The sequence below is a fragment of the Haemorhous mexicanus genome, chromosome 2 (assembly GCF_027477595.1).
Source record: "Haemorhous mexicanus isolate bHaeMex1 chromosome 2, bHaeMex1.pri, whole genome shotgun sequence".
Lineage (NCBI taxonomy): Eukaryota > Metazoa > Chordata > Aves > Passeriformes > Fringillidae > Haemorhous > Haemorhous mexicanus.
In genome coordinates this window covers 72,217,824-72,240,356 of record NC_082342.1, presented here as the reverse complement: position 1 = coordinate 72,240,356, position 22,533 = coordinate 72,217,824, and the positions used below count along the sequence as shown (strand labels likewise).

The 22,533-nt window shown below is 35.7% G+C and overlaps 1 protein-coding gene across 16 annotated transcripts in view; it reads left to right on the top strand.

The window, feature by feature from the left end:
* Positions 1–22,533, top strand: part of MYCBP2 (MYC binding protein 2) — a 169,052-nt gene that overhangs the window by 119,267 nt on the left and 27,252 nt on the right. For 7 of the 16 annotated variants that reach the window (XM_059839180.1, XM_059839171.1, XM_059839184.1 and 4 more), the window contains 7 exons: positions 540–614; positions 2,559–2,783; positions 3,692–3,824; positions 6,485–6,610; positions 9,953–10,114; positions 19,539–21,182; positions 22,055–22,224. In XM_059839180.1, coding sequence (XP_059695163.1) covers positions 540–614; positions 2,559–2,783; positions 3,692–3,824; positions 6,485–6,610; positions 9,953–10,114; positions 19,539–21,182; positions 22,055–22,224 — 2,535 coding nt within the window. The remainder of the gene's footprint in view (positions 1–539; positions 615–2,558; positions 2,784–3,691; positions 3,825–6,484; positions 6,611–9,952; positions 10,115–19,538; positions 21,183–22,054; positions 22,225–22,533) is intronic. The other 9 variants (XM_059839181.1, XM_059839174.1, XM_059839179.1 and 6 more) reach the window with 6 other exon arrangements.

The window sequence follows — 22,533 nt, the reverse complement described above, 5'->3', positions numbered from 1 at the left end:
GATGTGCAAACTGGTGAAATCATTCTGTGCAAGTGAACTCCTTTCAGCAACAGACAGCTTAATCCTTTTGCATCTCTTTGGTTCTGACTGGGTGACTAAAATTCTGTGTGCACTTGTCATGCACTGGTTGAAATCATCTTTCAGAACAGGAGACCATCTCACTAGAAAACTGGTTTGTTATGGGACCAGCTACCGTTTCTTTGTAACAGAAATATGAGATTTTTCTGTATCTGAAGTCTCAAGCTTTGTAAGAGATGTCTGGCTCTTAATTTCAGTAAATGGCATGACACACTACATCCATTTTGAGCTTTTGACATACTAAACTGTTTCTGTGTAATGGATGATTTGCCATGGTGAGCAATGGACTCAGGTGACTTGATTAGGAAAATAAAACTTTCCCCTTTTGCAAAACATTCTACCAGTAAATTTACTTGAGGAGAAACTTTGCATTCTACTACCTTGAGCTTCTTCCTCCAGTATTTCTTTGTTCCCATTTCTTTGTTGATATATGTCTCTTTTTTTCAAACTTTGTTGCTCAGAATGTCTTTAATGCTAGCCAAGGAGTAAGGGATTTGGACTTTTTTTCATGGACTTCCAAAGCTTTACCCCCTAAGGTGAGTTAAATTACAGGAACAGTCGCACTGTATCTTGTGTTTTCAGAATGCGCCTTATGGCTCAACTTCATGCTCAATATTCTTTGAAGTCTGTTTTACTGTGACTTATTTTTATAAGAAATAGCAGATTTGCATTCAGTGCTGTATCTGTGTCTCTTTCTGTGTCTCTTTCTTCTAAAATGAGAAAAAAGTACTAGGACAGATTTTTGAATTTTTATTAATTAATAAGTAGTGCTCTCCTTTTTTAACTAGCCAAATTAGAAATTCAGAAAGGTGGCCTAGTAACGAACCAAGTCTTTGATTTTCTCTTAGAGCAGAATTTACTGGGAAATATTTTTCTGTTGTTGGAGGCTCCACATAAAGTTGCGGCATCTAATATGATATTTGTATAAGTAAAGCCACCACACAGATATTTAATAAATACTCTGACCATTCTTAATGGGATTTTTTAAATTATTTAATTCTAGGAACATGATATGTTATGTACAGTTAAGCTGTTTAAATTCACTGTAGAAGTGTTTGTCTGAATATCAGTTCTGTAATGTTTGGAGATGGATTTTATTTTTGTATGAACTTTGTAATGAAGATGATAATGTGTAGTACATTTCGGTTTAGACATTTTAAAACTTGTTTGTCCACTGGTTGTTTTTCCCCAGAATGGCTGACTTTATTATGTCAAGATCTAAACTGTGTTTAAATTGTTGTTTTTTTTCTCTCAAACCAGTTTAACTCAGCTTGCATTAACTTGCTTTGTAAGTTACATATTTACATAATGGAATAATTTTTGTATAAAGGCTTCTTGAAAAAAACCTGTTGTATTAGTCTGGACATAGTGCACAGACTTCCATACCAAAAAAAGCTGAAAACATGATAATTAAAGAGATCAGAGGAAATTTGGATTCATTTAAAAGTAAATAACGTAACCAGAAGTTTGGTTTAAATCTGACCAAGAAAGTATTCTTTCTCACAGCAGGGAGTGAACTCCTGGAAGGTGTTTTTTGGGAGATTGTCAAGGCAGAAAGTATCAGCATATTCAGAAGAAATTAACTTTCAAGAAATCAGATTGATAAATAGACAGTAAAGAAAATAGAGTATACCCTGTAATATCCATAATAAAAAGGTTTTAAATGCTGTTGGTATAATAGGGACAGACCACTAGTAAAGATTTTCTGCTGCTTCTACAAAGCTTCTCCTGTTGCTGAACACAGTAAACTGAATGAGCTGAACCACTGGCTTCATCCAGCAGGACATGATGTAGTTGGTAACTTTCAGATGTTCCTTTAAAAGTGCCTATGACTTTCAGTGTAGTGGAACTTGCTCCTGCTTCTCACTTGCATTCTTCTGAAATAAATGCACTTTTGTTACTCCTATCCCTCATGGGTTTTTGTACAAAAGCCTTTCAGTTAAGCTGTTGCCTGCTGAGAAATCTATGCTAATTTTTTTTTTCTTTTAGTAACTACCGCTTTTTTTGGTAAGAAATTCAAAGTGTTTTCTGACTTCAGATTTGGATATATATTTCATCAGCAAATAGTACGGAATAATATTGAATTCCCTTTCCATAGCCCCAGACTTTAACAAAATTTCACTAATAGATTAGGAGGAATGAATGTGTCAGCAAGGATAAAGGTTTAGTGAAAGCAGTTAGATTAAATAATTTGTATCTGATGTTAGATATGAGCGATTATTTTTATATAAATGGTTACATTCATACCACTTTTGCTTGAAGAGTAATGTCAGGAGTAATTCAATTAATATGCAATTTAGTAGTAGTTGGTTGTTCAGCACTGCACACTAAAATTAGCAACGTAACTAGGATCTCCTTTAGCTCTGAAATTTACCTTTTGTAGTCTTGAAGTAAGTAAGTGTTTCTTAACTCAGTAGTTTAAAGGTGGTATTAATAGGTTTTATTCTGTTCTGTTTTGCCTTTTTTTTTTAATTTCTCAGGAATCTAGGTCTAATGCTGATGATTTTTTCAAAGACCTAAATTCACACTGCCCACAGGAAGCAGTGATGCAAGAACAAGACATGCCATTCCTTCGAGGTGGACCTGGAGTGTACAAGGTAGTGAAGACTGGCCCATCAGGTCACAACATCAGAAGCTGCCCTAACCTTAGAGGTATCCCAATTGGAATGTTAGTTCTGGGAAACAAAGTCAAGGCAGTGGGCGAGGTATGGATCCTTGTAGCTTCAGTTCATGTCTTCATAGATACCAGTATATAACAGTAGTAACCACAGCAAAAGACTCTGCCTCTGTCCAGGTTTGCTTTTCCCCTCCTCATGCTAAATACTGGCCTTTGCAGTTGGTTTATGTTAGCAGTACTAATGCAGTCGTGTCTCTTGCCTTTTTGCATTGATTGAAATAACATTAAAATTGCACTGCAGTTACCTGTGCTTGCTTTTGTATTTCTGTTATGGTATTCCTTAAAAAATTGTGTTTCTTGATCTACTTTTTTGTCCTATTCTTTGAAAGAATTACGTTTCATGAGAAAATGTTTTCCTAGGACTTAACCATTTAACAAATTCCCGTTTCTCTTTGCCGATTGTTTCAATTTGTTTAGTTGCTGAACTATTGTTATTGTTCTGGGTTGTCCAGTTGTGGTGTTTTATGGTTAAGAAGGGCTTAAGGATGAAGTGTGTCATGCTATTTCCTAAATATAATATCAGGAACAAAATTAATACTCATAAAAACCTTTCATGTATATCTTGGTATTATAATTCTCCTGTTGCCACCATTGATTAGAAGGTATATCTTGGTGACTGTTACCCTCCAGTTTTTATTTAGGCTTATGTGGATTTTCTGAAGTTGTGGTGTTGGTGTTTTGCTTCTTCTGAACATAAATAGGTCTAAAATTTTTGGAATTACTCCTAAATGTAAATATGCCATAAATAGGTTTGGTACTTCAGTCTGCCTCAGCCTGTGGCCTTAATTTAAGAAACTTTTTTTTTTTAACATTTACTTTCTAGTAGAAAGATGGAAATTTAATGTGTTTTCCAGATACTGTAAATAGTTGCTGAATCATACTACTGAATTATTTGAGAAGTCAATAAATTCTGCTTTTTTTATGTGTGTGCATCAGGTGACTAATTCAGAAGGTACGTGGGTGCAAATGGATAAGAACAGCATGGTAGAGTTCTGTGAAAGTGATGAAGGCGAGGCATGGTCATTAGCTAGAGACAGAGGTGGAAACCAGTACCTTCGACATGAAGATGGCAAGTGGTTGTTTTCTTTTATTTTTTTTAATCAACTTTTAAAAAAAGAACAATCTAAACAGGAGAAATAAAGAAGTATCTGAGTTTTGAGCAGGTATAACATTAGCTTATGTATTTTCATTTGAATTACATTGCATGGTCAGACTTACAAGTTGTTTATAAACATTCTTTAAATGATTTTTAAAAAAAAATAGTCAAAATATTTCTGTATTATTTCTTCTGTACCAGTTATGGTTATGGGCAATAATTTTAACCGTCTTTTTTCTTTTAGCTCTGGGGTTAATTTTTATGCATCTGTTTTCCAAAAAGTATCTTTATGAAAAGCTTTGACCTCAGCAGTCATATTCTGCTTGTGTTTTTAGGTCACACTTATTGTCAGCCTCTCTTTTGTTCATTTTAACAGACTCTTTACCATTTTTCTGGTTTTCACATTTGCTGCTGAAATTCGTTTCACACATAGATACTCTAACAGTTATCATCACATTACTGTATTGGAACAAAGCAACTCCTTGCTAATACATAAGTATTTTCTGTAGACTGTTGCACTTGACTTTCAGGTGTAAAACCTTCTGCAAAGAAGGGAAGTAGCAAAGAGTTTTTCATTAAATATATAAATGTTTATGTAATACTTCAAACACTCCTTTAGAAGTCATAGCTTTTCTAATTTTAGTTGTGTCTGATAATGTCAAGTTGTGAGCTGCTCAAAGAGCCCAAGTAGATTCCATAAACTAAATAATTGTGAATTGTAACAGTACCTTGTTGTTGAAAGCACAGATATTTAATAATAGGGTTGATAAATTCATTATTTTCTATTTTTATACAGGGTTGTTTGCTTTTCCAGTAGAAAATAATTTATCTGAAATCAATACATTAAACAGTGTGCAAAAATTTCCATTTCAGAGTGCTTATTTTGAGAAGTACATTTAAATAACTTGACAGTATTTTGCATTTTTAAGTAGTTTTTCATCTTCAGTATTTGACCTATCATTTCATATTGTCTTAAATTTCTCAAAGTACATGTGTGCTCTAAGAAAGAATTGGCAAAACAGGAAGACTTTAAACAAGACCTTGTTTGAAAGTGTGTCTTCAGATTCTTGATGCTTAGGCGCTGTTACTGGAGGGCATCTTGGAATATAGCATTGCTCTCACAGAAAAACAGGAATGCAAGCTCCAGGCTTTGTGGACAAAACTCTGTAGTGGCATTTCTGCAATACAGCTCATAGAAATTCCATCTTGGAAGCTTTCTGATATGAATCCCATCCCTCAATTTATCAGTTGTTAATATTTTCTAGATGAGTCTCTTTTTACCGGTAGGGTGAAGATGGATGTCTCTTGTGCATCTAGCTAAAGCATTTTATGCAGTTACCAGTGCAATTATTGAGATTTTTCAATCTGTTCTAGGTTCCTAGTCCCCCTCAGTGCCATGTAAAACTTCATGCACTCAAGCCAGATCTGAAGGTTATTTTAAACTGATTGTTTTTATTTGCACTGAAATTATTTCTAAATAATTTATCATCAGTTTCAATGCTTTTGGTAGAGGGAAATAATAAAGATCTGCAGGAGCTCTAGCTAGATTTGCAAATGTCCATTTTTTTAATCCATTAATAGCATCATCTTTTACATTACATTCAATTTTCATTATTTAATAAAATTAAAATTAAATTCCCATAATGAGTAAGGTTTCTGTCAGAGACAAGGTAGAAGTCTGAATAGCTAGGTCTGTAGCCAGGTATCCAGTTAAAATACTACAGCAAGATTTAAAGTAGCCTCTAATTAAATTTCTAGCTTTCTCCCTCATAAATTGTTTTTAACTTGAATAAGTTATCTAGAGTTTGTACTCTGAAATGCAGTTTTGTCCTGAAAAGCAATTTTTTAAAAATTACTTTCTAAAAAGTTGTGATTTTTTTTTTAAATTTTATCCTTGTTAATTATAGTACACTGACAAGAAAAAAAAAAATTCAAGGTGCCAGCTCAAGCTTTTAAACCTGCATTTGGAATATTTCTTCTGAATACTTTCATATATATTGTCAGCTGGAATGGTATTTTTGACCACGTTAAGTCAGTAATTTCTCTGTAAATCTAAATAGTCAAGTGGATTCTGTCTCATTTATTTTAGTTCTGCTGTAATTTTGGATGTTAGTAAATACTCCAGGTTGGTTTGGGTTGGAGGTTGCTTTAGTGTCATACAGAAAGCAAAATTATAGTACTCATTTTCAGATACAAATAAATTTGTCAGGAACAAATGTCTTGTGTTCCATGAACTATCAGGGGGAGCCACAATTAAATGTTTAATTGGCTCTGAGTTTGTCACTCTGAAAACCATCCTTTCTCCACCTTGCTTTGTCAAAGGATTTTAACAGTTGCTGTCCAAAGAATAAACACTGAATGATGTTACTGGAGAAAAACATGTATCAAATAATGGCATAGCTGGCAACAACTCAGTCAAACAAAAAACAGACAACATAGTATTAAGTCCTCTGTCTTATTATTTTTAGAGCATCAGTTCTGAAGAGCAGGTGTGGGTTTTTTTGAAGATAATTTAGTCGAGGGGAAGAGTGCTATCGGTGGAAATAAATATCACCTTTTGCTTTGTGACTCGTCTTTCTAGTGGAAATCCATTACAGAGGTCTAACCCCGAAGTGATGTGGTTTTTTTTACAGAGCAAGTCCTTCTAGATCAAAATGTGCAGACTCCTCCCCCAAGTCCTTTTTCAATACAAGCTTTCAGTAAGGGGACAAGCTGTAGTAATGGACAAGGGTTTGATTATGGCCTTGGAAATAACAAAGGTATGTTTTTGCACTCATATTTTTAATAGCTATATTTTATTACTCATTTTCTGCTTTATGAGGCTCCACAGATCTTCTCCAAAGCAATAGTATAATGAATTGCAAAGTGTTAAAACTGCTCTTTTCTCTGCTTTAGTTTTACTCTAAGTAGTGTGTGTAAAAAGAATCAACAAAGATTTGGAAGTTAATTTTATATTTCTGCAGTGCTAGACACAGAACTGAAATGCTGAAATGAAAAATGCATGTAAAACAAGATTAGAAAACTATTTAATTTAGAAAGCACATGTTTTTAAAAGTCCAGAAACATTTGTCATCTTTCTTCATAATTTTTAAATGCCTTTAGTGAGTTAACAAGATAAAACATGCCATTTAAAATTTGTTGTGAAATTAAAAAAAGAAGTTGTAAAAGTGAAGCTGCCTTTCAATCATCTGGATATCAGTTACAACTGCTGGGAAATAAATAAAGTCTAGTTTCTTTTACTGATATAAAACAATTGTTTCTTTTAATCGTGGTTTATTTTGTTGGCAAGATCTAAATACATATATAAATGCCATCAAAATAAGCTCAATCTGCATGCCTTCTGTTCATTTCTTTGTTAGTTCTAGCAGATTTAATAATACAGAAGGGACTTTCCATGAGGTTCTTGAGAAATATTCCTGAAACATGGAGCTCTATCATTGTATCCTTACCTTGCTTTAGCCTATGCCACTCCAAATAGGGGCCTAAGGTGTTCTATGTGGTTTTTTAGCACCAGCATATATTTCTTCATGGTATTCTAAATAAAACAATTTAAAACTTACTTTAAAGGAGAAAAGATGAGAAAAATAATTATTCCTAAATAGTCTATTCTGTTAGTGTCACAACATGAAATAGTTCTGTATCATTTCACAGTGGTTTACTGTGTAGAGAGTGCCTCATACTTTTCTATGCATTGTTATAGTAAACCCTCTTTTTTGGACAAAGGCTGCATAAGTTGAAGCATTTTGTTTTATACAGGATTTTAAACCTCCTTTTCCCAGTTCATCCATACTCATTTCAGAGTGATGGTGGAATCACAAAAGTGGAAGTACTTAAGATGTGAGGCAGTATTACAGCTTGTCTCTCAATGTCAATTGTGTAATTGTGCAGAAATATTACCTGTTCTTTTTTCTGCAGAAATGTATTAAGACAACAATTTTTTACTTCTGTGTTGTCCAAGGATAAAATCTTAGAGATGAATATGCTGTGTTTACAGGCATCCTGATTTCTAAAGACATTGTGAATCTCTTTACTACATTTTAAGCAGTTCACAGGTGTTTCTTTGGGATAACACAGTTACAAAACATTTGGAAGCTACTCCTGGCGTTGAATTCCCTCCTATTTTGTATGCATTATTTTCTCAAGATACCCTCAAGCTCTGATACTTAGTGGGAATGAACCGCTCAGCTATGTGACTTCATTCAGTCTGTGTGCTGTATTTCCTTTTGAATCGCCCAAGAGTTGTTGGCAACTATATTGAAAGAATAATGGTCTTACTTTTCCAAAAATAGTATTCTTCAGCTGTACCATTACTTTGTGTGCAGTCTTTCTGTATTCTCAGGTCTAAGAAGCTCTGAGTTTTGTGAGAAATAAAAAATGGAAGGCACAGGCACAATCTCTCAGAGGAATTTCTGAAGGAAGCACTTCTTTGGAGGGGCTTGTTTGTTAAAAGTATTTCTATTGCCCTGGTTTTGATGAAAATTCAGTCCCATCCAAGAGTGTTTTAAAATAACTGATCAAATGTAAAGATCCCCACAATAGGTGTGTAGTTCTACAGTAGATAACAGAGTTTCCTACTGTAAAACCATTAATTTTAGGTTTACAGTATTACATGCAAGAAAGAAGACTTGACTCCCCCAAAGAATCTGTTTGATTGAGCTTTGTCTTCTCTCTTCCAGCTTTCTATGTTACAGGCAAGTTTTCAATATTCCTCATGATTGGCCCTATCCACCTCCATCTTTGATTATTGTGGGCAGATGATTGTCAACTTCTCAGATATTCTTCCCTTTAAAATAGTTCCTCATTTTAGGAATTAGGCACATTACATTTAAGAATAATAGTTTGTCAGACATGTAAATCACAGAATGGCTGGGGTTGGAAGAGATCTTACAGATCACCTAGGTCCAAACCCCCCCTAGAGCAGGTTGTTCAATCATTTCTAGGTTTTTAAGGTAGGAATGATTGATGCTGAAGTACAGATTCAAATAGGTTTTAGGTATGCCACTTCCAGAATAGTGAAATAAAATTGATTCATTGTTTCCTGTAGGTGATTATTTAGAAGGGCATTTGAGCTATTTTCTGGTATTTTGTCATCTTAATTTTTAACTCAAAATATCAAGAAAATAAATTTACCTAATCAGTTCTTGGGTAATATTGGGTTTGATTTATCTGCTGGTATTTCTCTAATTCCTTAAAAAGATAATTGATAACAATCTGAAAATGTTGTAAATTCTGTGTTAGTTGCTAAAGTTCTTTACTAGGTTTTCTACAATGCTGTCAAAATTATAGGAATGTACAGAATAAAGTGACATTGCTAGGATTGGTCTGGTGATGGTTCAAATCAAGAATTTGAGAGAATCTCAGGTGTCTCCTACCTCATATTACTAAGTATACTTCCAGTTACAACATGGTGTGACCTTCTTACTGAGGCGTCATGTATTTCTAATGCTCACATAGAGTTCTTTGAAATTGGCATTCAGAAATTAAAGCTCTTTGATTTTAACATGCTAGTTTGCTGAAGGCCTTCATTTGCCTCACAGCAAATGTAGGTAATTCTTCAGAAAACCAGTTCCAGTTCTTAAGTGGTACTTAGAGATTTTTTTAAATTACCTTCAATCTGACCACAAAAAACAGCATAACAGAATAGTTTTAAAAATATTTGCAAAAATGAGCAAATATTTACCAAAGCATTGGCACAGAAATACATTTGCCAAAGCCTAATTACATGTTAGCTTTCCCTTCTCATCAGTTTTTTTAATGTTTTTTCTGCATGTACTGTTGCATGTGTGTATTACTGTAAATGCTAGGGATTTATTTTTTTCTTTGGCTGCTCTTCATTTTTTAGCAAGGCAAATATAATTATCTATTTTGAAATGTTTAAAATAATTGCAGTAAAATACCCATGAGCCTTAAAAACCAGTACTTTTATTGCCATGCACGGAGTGAGATTTTTATGTTTAGCCGCAACCAGAGTTGTATGTGGCTAAATGAGATGTGTGAGCTTTCTCTATTATCATCATTGAAACTTTGAGTACCATTTTACTCTGCCTTTCTGGAGAATGACAGGTAACAGGTTGTAGTTTTGACTGTTTTGCCCACTACAGGTGACCAACTGAGTGCCATACTGAATTCCATTCAGTCACGGCCAAATCTCCCAGCTCCTTCCATCTTTGATCAAGCTGCAAAACCTCCCTCTTCCCTTGTCCACAGTCCATTTGTGTTCGGACAGCCCCTTTCCTTCCAGCAGCCTCAGCCACAGCTTCAGAGTAAGTTTGTCAGCCTTACCTGCCTCATCAGTCCGTTTCTGCAGCTTTGACATTGCTGTTCTCAGTTGCTTACCAGCTACTAATCATCCCACGGTGCACCCTTCTGGTTTTGTTTTTTTAAGTTTTTCATGATTCAGAAGCATGTGAGGTAATGCTCCCAAAGAAGTATACTTGTTCAACTTTGATTTTTATATTGACACTATTTTGGGTTTGTATGTGTTCTTCACCGTAGACAAGTCATGAAAGTGCATTTCCAATATTTTATGCAACTCTGGTTTATAAATAAGGTAAATATTTCATATAGTACAAAATGTTGGTAATTCTTTTAACATCAAAAATGCACTACAGTAAGTACATAGGTATTAACTTTTCTTATTCCCTAAATTTCTATTTTTTATCATTGCGCCTAATTTTAGGGATGTAGCTGGACAGTGGGAATAACTTGGCACTACACATAAATGTTTTGTTAGTTTTCTGTTGGGTGCTCATAGGATTGGCATGATAAAGAAAGTTTGCTTATTGAGGTGAATACCAGCTAACCTGATTGCTGATGGGAGGACAGGAAACTGTTTTGATTAATGAAAACTAAAAGCTCAGCCTTCATGATGGATAGCTGATACTGCACTAAATTCTCTCATACATGCAGAATTGGTCAGGTCACAGGAATACTCCTTTATGCCTGTCTCCCACAAATTGTCTCTCTGAGGTGCCTCAGCTCTTTCTTTTGGGACCCTGTCACTCAGTTCAGTGTCTGTGTATATGGAGTCCTGCATCTCTCCAGCTCAGCTTATTGAAGTGACAGTGAAGTCCTTCATGTGAGAGATAAGGATTTCTAATCTGCTTTTACGAGGATTGTCAGAAATCTTTTGACTGCGATCTTCTGTAGTTCTGCTGGACTTACACCAGCATCCTGAAAGCAGAGTATTCCAAACTCTGCTCAGATAAATCAACTGACTGCCAGTGGCATCAGCACACCCTTACTGAGAATTTGTCAAATTCTTTCCTATCACTTTTAGGTTTTCTTTTTTATTGTTCAGAGAGGTGAAATCAGTTACTCAGCTTTGCATCAAAAGTAACCCTAATTGTCTTATTTCAAATTTCAGCTGATTTGTCCTTTAGCATTTAGACCTATATTGTATGAAAACAAAACCATCATTTTTGACTTCCCAACAAGATCTTGCTCAGTGGATTCTCTGTCCAAGATGCAGAGATAAACTGTATTCAGTAAGGTACATGCATGTTTGGTTTTTTAATAAGGATCCTATTCAAATGGAAGCCTTTTTTTTGTCAGGTAGGGGAGGAGCGCTGGGGGTCTACCAAATAAAATTATGAAACTGGAAAATTTTTTTGAATTTGTGTCTGATCTGGGATCTTAGCTTAGTACAAGGTCTCAGCCAATTTGGTGATTTGCCCTTCCAGAAGGAGAAAAATTGTCAGCCTGAACTGGTGTACTGGTCACTGACTGTGCTTTGATACAAAGACTTTTCTTTAAGCAGTTTATTATCCAGTGTCAGGTTTGATGCAGATAAAGTAAATTATTCATAAAGGAGAGAAATATTAACATTTTTGTTTTCACAAAATGTTAAGAATAACATGGGAGATTTCTTGTTTAAATTTCCTTAGACTTTTGCAAACTTGTTCATCCTCCATTTGCAAGTTCATCCAAATTCAGCATATAGTCAAGGATGCCTGTAAGACTGTGTCAGTATACTTGTTCATTTTAGAGTTTTATGCAATTATGCTAGAACTGTAACAGAAACTCATTTTAAGTATGCAATTTTAATTAATTACTTCTAAATCACTTTATAGCCTCCTGTTACCAAACATGTAATTAATAGTCAAATCCACTAAACAACATATCTTGAGTCCATATCAAGTCAGTTGAATTTTTGCCCTAGACATGCTTAGTTTTAGTTTCTAATTATGTGCTCCATCCTTAAGTGCTTCCTGCAGTAAAATTAGACTTTAAAATGAATGCTTATAGTTAGTATACTGTTTTATTAAATAGACTAATAATGGTCTAATAGTTGAAAGAAGTTGTGCCAGCCTAGATTTTCCTGTCTGCAGATGTTACATCCTAAATGCCAATCTTGATTGCAAGTCAGCCTAAATAGTTCAGTCTACTGTTTACATTTTCTGTTCTTCCTCAAATATCTCTATCCCTGGGGAGAAATTTGGTTTGGCATAATTCTGAGGAAAGCTAGGATCCTGCTGAATGCCCTCTAGAATTATTTCCTTTATTTAGATTTTTATAATAGGAAGAAAAATCTTGATCTGATAGAAACATACTTTGTGCTGGTGACAGATTATAGTTTTCCTTAGAAGTGTTTGTAGGAAGCTGGTTTTTTAGGAGATATTTCTGTCCTTGAGGTTTGGTTTGCAAATTCACTGAAGAAAGAAGGAAAGGACTTGTCACAAGCTTTTATCCTCCAACACAGTGTCTGGATATTTTTTTCAGAAATACTACAGTATAATGCTTGAAGAAATAAAAAGTGCCTCTGTTACTCCTTTCACATCATGAGTTACAACAGCACTCTCTGTTATACCAAAGAATTTGTTGCTGAGGAGATACTAGAATAAACAAAAGGGAAACTGTTACTCAGTTTTGTGTTACTTGCTAGAAATCTAGAAGTGCTGATTGTTCTGTCCTGCTTAATTCCTTTGCTACTTTCAGACATAGTTATACAAGAGATTGTTTTTGTTTTCACAGGAACAGACAAAATGAGGGTACTCTTGCCATTTATTTTAATTCTTTGTCAGTCTTGTGTGCAACTAAAAGTTCAGAAAAGTTAGAAGAGCTGGCAAAACCTTCCTTGGAGTACACAAACATCTGTATTGACTTGGAGCCTTAGCAAGATGGTTTTTTTCCATTAAAATCACAAGTTTATATATGTTTCTTCCTTGCATATTTGAGCAAAGCAGGCTGTAATTGCTGCAGCCTGCTTATGCTTACTTTTGAGAAGATCATCAGTAACAGATTTGCTTGGGACTGCAAACACCCATACCCACTAGATTATTACTGGTTGCTTGATTTATCTGTCAATGAACTTTGTTAAAAGCATAGAAGACTCAAATTCCCGTTGAGTTCTGAGTGTAGGAGAAGTGAGGAAGTCTAGAGGGTCATGGAAGATCTTGTTTCTCCAGCTTCAGCAGTATGTGCTAGGTCATAAATCTCCTTTGATGTGGCCAGTGTGGGTAACAGGATCTTGGCATGTTGCCCAGCATCAGTTACCAAAATTTGATGGTTGGCTGTTGAGCTCTGAAGTTAAGGAGAGAAGTGTGAGACTTTGCAGTCACCAGTGTTAGACCTTTATGCCATGTTTCCTCACACCTGAATTGATTGTGCAAATGAGGAATGGGTTTCTGGGCTAAAAAGCTTTGGACCCCCTGTGACTTCCGATATGTTAACCTCCCTCCAATGCAGCACTGGCAGCTTGTTTCAGGTACTGCTTCCTGTCCAGGCTGAAGCTGCAGTGCTGAGCTGCTGTTCAATACAGTGTCCTGGCAGGCTGCTTCCTTTCTAGTCTGTGCTGCAGAGCTGCAGTCCAACCATCCATCATCAGCTCCTGCCATTCTTGTCAGGAGTTCGATACATCCTTTCAGTATTGTGTGATCAGTTTCTTTTTGGTTTTGTTCCTTTCCCATCTGCATGCTGGTGAAATTGCATTTAGAACCACAGTGCTTCTCTCTGCATTTTCTAAAACTGTAGAGGGGGCACAAAAGACCAGCACACATATGGAGCACATAAGATATGCTTCTTGGTAGTGTTTCAGTAAAATGAAGGGAGAGAATCTTCTCAGCCAGGCATGGTGATCTGTTCTATGTGTGACTTAATCATCAGTTAAACCAATGACAACTGGTCTAATTGTTTTTTCATCATTTAAAAATTAAAAATAATAATACCTTGGCTGCATATTGCGAAGGTATCATTCCTGAAAATTTGAGCTAAATTAAATGGTCTCATAACCTAGGCTTTTCAGGTTCTATAGGCAAGGGTACATATGAAACATACATTTGGCCAGGTCAATCCAAAGCCATCCTCAGAGGGCTGGTATGGTAAAAGTTGGAGGAAGAGTACAAATTGTCAGGCTTTTTTTTTTGTTGTTGTTGGTTTTTTTTTAGAACTAATCTCCTCATATCACATCTTCAGAAGTTTTAGCTACAAATTAGAAAAGCATAGAATTCTGTAATTCTCTTTTTAATGTACCTTTCCAGCACAGGGGCACTTATTCCAGTTCATACACTTATGTGTCTCAAGTATTAGTGTTCCAAGCCCCACCATTGGTATAGAATATTGCTAATATTTTTCTCATTATACCATATTTAAGCTTTTGCTTTAATTCATACTCCTACTTTAACCGTACTAAATACATTTTTCTTTTTTAATATTCAAGGGTTTTTTTTCTTCAGTGCATTCTTTTATTCATGGCAAAAGAATTTCTAAAAAAAGTCTTAGTCCTGCTGTTAGTATGACATTTGGCATTTTCAGGAGGTGAAGAAAGATAAATGTTGATTGCAGTGCTTGAGGAAATTCAACAGCTGTATTGTAGTTTCCATGTCAGTAAAAGAATACATTGGTTTTAAGAGGCATCCATTGTTTAAGGCAGCACAGCAAAGGCAGGTCAGTGCTTTCCTTCATCATGATGCAGAAAAGCAGTGGCATTTCGGAAGAAGCTTGAAGTTAGCTCCATTTTCCAGTGACAATTTACATGATGGTTACAGAGTTTGTGTAAAGAAGACTCACTTGAGCCAGTTAGTGGTATGTCTTGCTTCCCAGGTTTCCTCAGAGAGAGCAGGCACAGCTGTTGAAAGACTGCATCCTGCCATAGAAATTGAATTGCCTCTTATGTCTCCATATTGGGTAGCTTTTCAAGCTGGAGCTATTTCCATGTTGAAGGAAAGAGCATGACTAAAGGCACACTGTCACATTTGAATGGCTCATGAGGCAGCCTTGCCTGCCTTGTATTTCAAGGCTTTGTAGTCTTTGAGGATGTTTCAGGAAGAGGGAGTTCAGATGAAATGTTGGTCCCTGAGGCTGTCCAGTTATCCTGGATATAATGGATTGTCATACTGCTGAAGCCACAGTCCCCTTGAAACGCTTTAATAGTAGTAGCCCATCATTCAGCACTAGATTACAATATTGAAAAATATAAGTGTTCTCAGAGACAGGGTGAAAGAATGAAGTATAAATGTGCATTCATGAAAGTGGATTTCATAAAGATTTTCCTTTAATTATTCATAGAGTGGGATGCTATTGTTTCAAATTGACATTTTTAGGTTTGCTGCTACTGCTGTTTTGGGCTTCTAATGTTTGCCTACCTTTTACCTTTAAAAATTGACTGAATGCCATCCTGTTGCTCAGAAGCTATATAGTTGTTATTGGATCTCTCCAAATCAGTTGTAGGTATCAAAAGTAGGTAATACTGGTGTTAAATCTGTGTTACTAGAGTGTTGAGAAATTAAGGATTAGTTTCTTTTTTTAGAGAATGAAATTCTTACTTCAAATATATGAACACCTTCTCTTTGCAGAGTTTCTAGAACCATAGCTCATTGCATGAGCAGAAGGTATTGCAAGCCTGCATAAGGCGGCACACTTGTTGAGTTGAGTGTACAAGCTACTAAATGTATTACCAGAACAAAAAGATGTCTTAAATAATGTAGGAATTGAAATAATTTATTTTCAGTACAAATACCTTACTCCATTTGTACAAAAGGGTGTCTCTAAAACAGTATCTTCTAACATACACATTCTCTTTACAATTATTATTTTAGTAAGAATTTTACCTTTTTTCCCCAAAGGAATGGGACTTAAAACCAGAAAAAAAATTATAGACTGAAATGAAAAGTACCAATTATTTCTCTAAGTTTCATTTTTGTGGAGTTGTACTTCTAACAGATTTGGTGTCAGTACACTCTACTGAAATTATCTTGGATGACATCAGAATTTTTCTTAAATCAGAATTACTTTTAAGAGCTGATACAGGTTTTTTTTCCATCTATGTACTGTTTGGTAGACATTCATCTACTGCTAGTTATGTTTCTTGTATTGAGCAATTTCACATTACATAAGTGACATTTTTCAAAACATTACATTATTGAGGTGCAATCACTTTTGAAAACAGAGTTTTGGTGTGTTTAATGTATTTTTTTTCATTCTTTCCAGTGATTAACAAGACTCCAAAACAAAATTAGATGTTCTTTAATTTTCACAAAAGAATGTGTAAATTGATCATCTGGAAGACCATATTGAAGTTCTAAATAATTAATTTCTGAATTTACAGATTAAATGTTAACATCTCAAACCCAGGTTCAGTTCAAAACTAGACACTGCTGTTTTTTATAATAAAACATAAATGTCATTGGCTAGCCCTCATATTTTTAGATCCCAGAAGCTAAGATTGAAATTGCAGCATTTTTAAAACAAGGAAGCTGATCTACTGCATTCTACTACAAACTACTGTCTGTCATTTATAACTAATGTAGGAATCTAAACACTGAATTCAGAATGCATAACAAAGAAGATGCATATCATTTGAAATGCTTGTTTTTATCTTTGCTGCTTTTCCATTGAATCTGTGCTGCTTCTGTGCAACTGTTTTCCACTGTAGAAACTCCATCCTGCTGCCTTGCTTCTCGTGAGCGTATTTACAAAAGTAGTGATGTAGCTGGGCCTGCCTCTGCTATTTCATCTCTCTCTCACAAACTGAAGGGTGGGTATGCATGCCAACATAGCAAGGTTATTCAGATTTTTTTACCTGCAAAATGTTTTGGGTTTCTTTTTCTTTCTCCTTCCAATCATTTTCATTTCATTCACATAAGAAAATAATGTTTTGAAAGCGAATGTTCAAGTTTGGTATTTGTTGGGAGCTCATCTGATGTAATCATTCAGGGCTGCCTTCCTGAGTTGCAGCAACTCCATGATACACAGTCTAGCTGTCTCTGCTTTGTAAAATGGAAAGTGACTGTTAGTCTAATTACAGCTGTTTTCAAACAATAGGCAAAAGAAGTATATAAGAAGAAACAGGAAATAAAATCTGGGACTTTTTTCCTTTTTTTGCTTACAGACAAAGCAGCTTGCTGTTTTATGCACTTTTTCCTTTGGGAGGTTTTTCTTTTTGTGCTGATACTCTTGGATGCTGCTTAAGATTATTTATCTCTATATGTGCAAATCCAAACCTCTTTTTTTTCAAAAAACAAGATATTTTTGTTGTTGGAAGCCGTTGTTAGGCTTTACCTTTCATAAGCAGTTTTGTTCTGGAATGTTTTCCTCATTGGTATTTGCTAATCATGCATGTACTTTAAATTTGATACTTTGCTGAATGGCTTGAAGTGTTATATGTCCTCTAAAATGATTGTCATCTTTTCACTTTTTTTTTCTCTTTTATGAGGCATTCTGTAAAACTTTGAATCTGAAGTATTTTCTCATCTGGCAGACTGGGAAAAATGTATAGAAGAGTAATTCTAATTTATGTTTCATAATTTATCACAAAATAAGCATCTCAAAATAGCTGATGAGTAAAACTGGTGAATAATTAAGCTGGAATGGTTGAAATTCTTGGACTGATATTTCCAAAACTTTTTTTTCTTTTGGCAGGAACAGTCATTTTATAAACCACAATTTACCATGTTATTTCTTGCCTTCTTAGTCCAACTTCCCCCTTCCAAGAGAAAAACAATTATAGAACTTGTAAAAATGAAGACAGATTAGACTCTCAAAATTGATTAGGATAATAAATACTTGGTATATTCTCATTATATTCTATTGCTTACATTTGATGTATTATTCTTGACTATAGACACAATATTTCTTCTCTGCTCAGAAAAATATGAACTTCTGCCATGTCTTGGGAAGGCAGAAAAATATTCTAACTTTCAGGCTTGTTAAATATTCCAATATAATTAATTTCCTTCACTTTTTTCCTGTTGTTAATTGTAAGGTATTTAAATATGGAAATAGCAAATAAATAATAATTTTTTTATAACCTAAGGAAGCATCTTGGTTGCTAAATTTTGCTCAAAATTTTTCTACATTTTTCCTGGTTGTTTTTTATATTGTGAGAGATAATAGTAGGAAAAAATTGCATCTATGTATTTTCTAGGGTAGGAGTAAGGGTTGGTGATTGAGAACTACATGAAGTTGCTTCAGATCCCATAATGCATTAGAAAGTAGACACTGATTTCACATCTTCTAATACTGAAGGTCCTAGATAAAAGGTGACTGTCTATCCTGTTCCCATTATAAATCAGGGCTTAAATTTGCAAATATTCTCTGATTAATTGAAACTTTATTTTTTAACACATAGTTGCTTTCCCAAAAACATGCCCAAAAAATGCAAATAACCTTTTAATATCTAGAAAAGTAAAATATTCTTAAGTACTGTGTCCTAATTCTGCAGGCTTACTAGGGAAACACTTATTGTGTTTGACTAGCGAAAACCCATTCAAATCAAAAGGATTTAACTCTGCATTCAAGATTTTGCAGTAAGGATTTATGGAGAGACAGCTGTATTAACTGCTGCATTGCTTGCCAGTAATGTCCATATTGCTTGGATTAATTTTCAAAATACAATTCTACAAGAGAGACTTGGTTCACAGATGTATCAGAAGCAGATTGCCTTAATAAGCTACTTTTTGCATATACTTGTTTTGTATGTTCTTGTACTAAGCTGCCTGTAGTTCTTGTAGTCTTACAGCTCTGTGGATTAATGTATGTACAAAGTCAGTGTGCATCGAAGTAGGAGAGCATCATTGACCAGAGTTGGCCATTTAACTTAGTGGTTGAAAAAAGTGGGTTTCTTCTTTTAGAGGGGGGTTTAAGTGTTTTGGTAGCAGAACATGGGGTAGATTTTGGACTTGAAAAAGTAAATTCCATAGATTATCCATTTGAGTCATTTTGAGCATATTTGCAAGCCTCTTGCCCAATTTGCCTTACTAACAGTGTTTACTTCCTACAATTCCTGGCTTTTGAGCATTGAAGAAAATAAATCTGGCAATACATGTAATCTCTGTGCAAGTCTCCTGTTGCAGTCAGCCTGTCACACATTGAGATAATAGATAAATAGTCTCTGTTTTCTGTTGCTACTGAGGTAGACTTAGTTAACTCCTGGAATTTCACCTAAGGATGTAAATAGTGCTTCCTTTACTAGTGTTTTGTAGAAGGAATGAACTGTGCCTTTTGGTAACATCCACAGTAGTATTTTCTCTGTAAAAACTTCCTAACACTTGTTTCTGTGTACCTTTGGGAAAAGAAATGTATTGAAAGTATTCTAGGGGGAAAAAGATCGGTTCATGTTTCCTTTCATTTTGATGTGAACAGAAGCATGTGTTTGATACTTACCTTGTGTTCAGGTCGTCAGTCTTTGTTTTGTACTATGAAGGGTGTCCCTGTCAGCATGTAACAATTCAATTATGAAACATTATACAGGTGACCGAATGAATTTCACAGGAGCTGCTAGACCGATTTCTCCAGCAGGAAAATCAGACATGGCATCCAAGCACAGAGCTGACTGCAGGTCACCCAAGCTTGACGTGCGAATGAACCGAGCCACTGCCGAGCAGAAGAAGCCCAGAAATACCGATGGCTTATCGGCCAGCGAGTGCCTCATGCTGAAATCAGACGCCGCAAAGTTGCGCTCAGACTCGCACAGCAGGTCTTTGTCACCAAATCATAACACTTTGCAAACACTAAAAACTGATGGAAGAACAACTCCTGGTCTGAGAGCTGAATCTCCAGGGCCAGGAACCCGGTCAACTTCTCCAAAGACAAAGACACTGACAGGCGTTAGATCTGGTGCTAGTTCTCCGCGATCCTCGTCACCCAATGACAAAACTCTACCTCAGAAAGCTTCATCCCCTGTAAAAACAAAGCTTGATCCTCCTCGAGAACGCTCCAAGTCAGATTCTTACACTTTAGATCCAGACACCCTTCGCAAAAAGAAAGTGCCGCTAACGGAGCCCTTAAGGGGGAGGTCCACTTCCCCCAAACCAAAAATTACTACAAAAGATGGAAAACCTGCACCAGAAACTGAAAATAGAGCTCCTTCCCCTCATGTCGTACAAGAGAATCTTCACAGTGAGGTAGTTGAAGTCTGTACTTCGAGTACTTTAAAGACCGACAGCATTACAGATACCACCTGTGAAGACAACACCGAATTCAGAAGTCTGGATGATGGTTCTAATAAAGTTCATTTCAGCATTGGAAAAGCACCGCTGAAGGATGAGCAAGACATGAGAGCATCTCCAAAAGTGAGCCGTAAATGTGCTGGCAGGCACACAAGACCCAAAAAGGAAAAATCCAACTTCCTTTTCAAAGGAGATGGATCAAAGCCCATAGAGCCTGCCAAGCAAGCAATGTCACCTTCTGTTGCAGAATGTGCTCGAGCCGTATTTGCCGCATTTCTTTGGCACGAAGGAATAGTTCATGATGCCATGGCATGCTCATCTTTCTTGAAGTTTAATCCAGAACTGTCCAAAGAGCATGCACCCATACGAAGCAGTCTTACTCAACAACCTGCAGAGGAAAAAGAAACCAAGTTGAAAAATAGACATTCATTGGAAATATCATCTGCTCTTAACATGTTCAACATCTCACCTCACGGACCAGACATATCTAAAATGGGTAGCATCAATAAAAACAAAGTCCTCTCAATGTTAAAAGAACCACCTCTGCATGAAAAGTGTGAGGATGGAAAAGCTGAAACTACCTCCTTTGAAACATCCAGTCATCACACAATGAAATCCAAGTCTCCTCTTCCATTAACGCTGCAGCACTTAGTAGCTTTCTGGGAAGATATTTCTTTAGCAACTATTAAAGCAGCTTCCCAAAACATGATTTTTCCAAGTCCTGGTTCTTGTGCAGTCTTAAAGAAGAAGGAAAGTGACAAAGATAACAAGAAAGCCAAAAAGGAGAAAAAGAAAAAAGAAAAGGTTGAGGCTAGGCCAAGGGGAAATCTTTTTGGTGAGATGGCCCAGCTTGCAGTGGGAGGACCTGAAAAAGATACCATCTGTGAGTTGTGTGGAGAATCCCATCCATATCCAGTGACTTACCACATGAGACAAGCTCATCCAGGTAAGACTCCATATTTTTAATTCCCATGTCCATCCATAAAGTGTATTTCAACACATGCTTTGATGTTAGTTGCTGTTAGGGAAAATGTCGGCTATGCTTTCTATTATATACACTAAATTAAAAGTTGTACTTGCATATAGATCAGTTGCACATCTTTGTGTATAATTTTAAGTAGTTAGGGATCTAAAGTTTCTAAGTTGTTTGAAACAAGGTCAGAATAATGCTCTGACTTTACAGTTGCTCTTCAGAAACATGCTGTGTTTTACACTTTAGGATTTGGAGCTGTGCTGAGAAAACTGAAATGAAAAATGAGATTGGTCAGTTAGAGTTTCTACATTGACAGAAGTTTTTGTTCTACTGTCAAGAGTCGGAAACTTCTGTTTCCGACTTCTTATTTTTTATGTACTTGTTGGTCTCTACTTTTTTTTGGCTCTGTGTCTTCAAAGTCCTGAATCTTTCTGAGAAACTCTAATCAGCAAAAGAATACCCTCCATTCCCTCTTAAGCTTTGTTAGCTAGGAGGCAAGATTTTTGTGTTAGTTAAATTACAGATATTGTTGGCTAACTTCTAATACTCACCTTAACCATAACTTAGCTGTCTGAATAGGGATCTGTTCATGCTTTGGATAAGTTCTTTATAAAACTTGAAATCTACAGTGCATTTGTATTCGTTAGACACTGGTAGAACATGTGGATAAGAACAGAGAAGAACTTGTTTTGTAACCAATTCAGACATACAGAAAAATAGAAAATTTGGCCAGGAAAAGGCATGCATCTTCCTTTCTCCCCTCTTCATCCCGCTTTTACAGCAATAGATAATAGAATAAGAATCCTGCATTTGAAATCAGTTGTTCTCACCTTTCCCTCCTGTAGGCTGTGGCCGCTATGCGGGTGGCCAAGGGTACAACAGCATTGGGCACTTCTGTGGAGGATGGGCTGGGAATTGTGGCGATGGTGGCATTGGAGGGAGCACCTGGTATTTGGTGTGCGATCGGTGCAGAGAAAAGTACCTCCGTGAAAAGCAAGCAGCCGCAAGAGAGAAGGTATTTTCAGCTCTTATGTTTAACTTTCTATCTGCTTAGTAGTGCTGTGTTCACAACTTGAAAAGAAAGGCTAGTTTAAAAATTTGGAACTTCATAATTTGGGAATATCCTCCTATCCTCATTGTTAGGTTTAAGATAATGAAATAGAAACGTCACTGGCTTCTGACCAGTTTTCTTCCCTTCAGATGATAGTGTGCTCAAATTTGTAAAGTAATTTTATTTTCTATCCCTGTATAACCACAGGATTGAATGTAATATTTTTGTTAAGTATCTGTTAGTTTATTTAATTTTGAATGGTTTTATTCATTT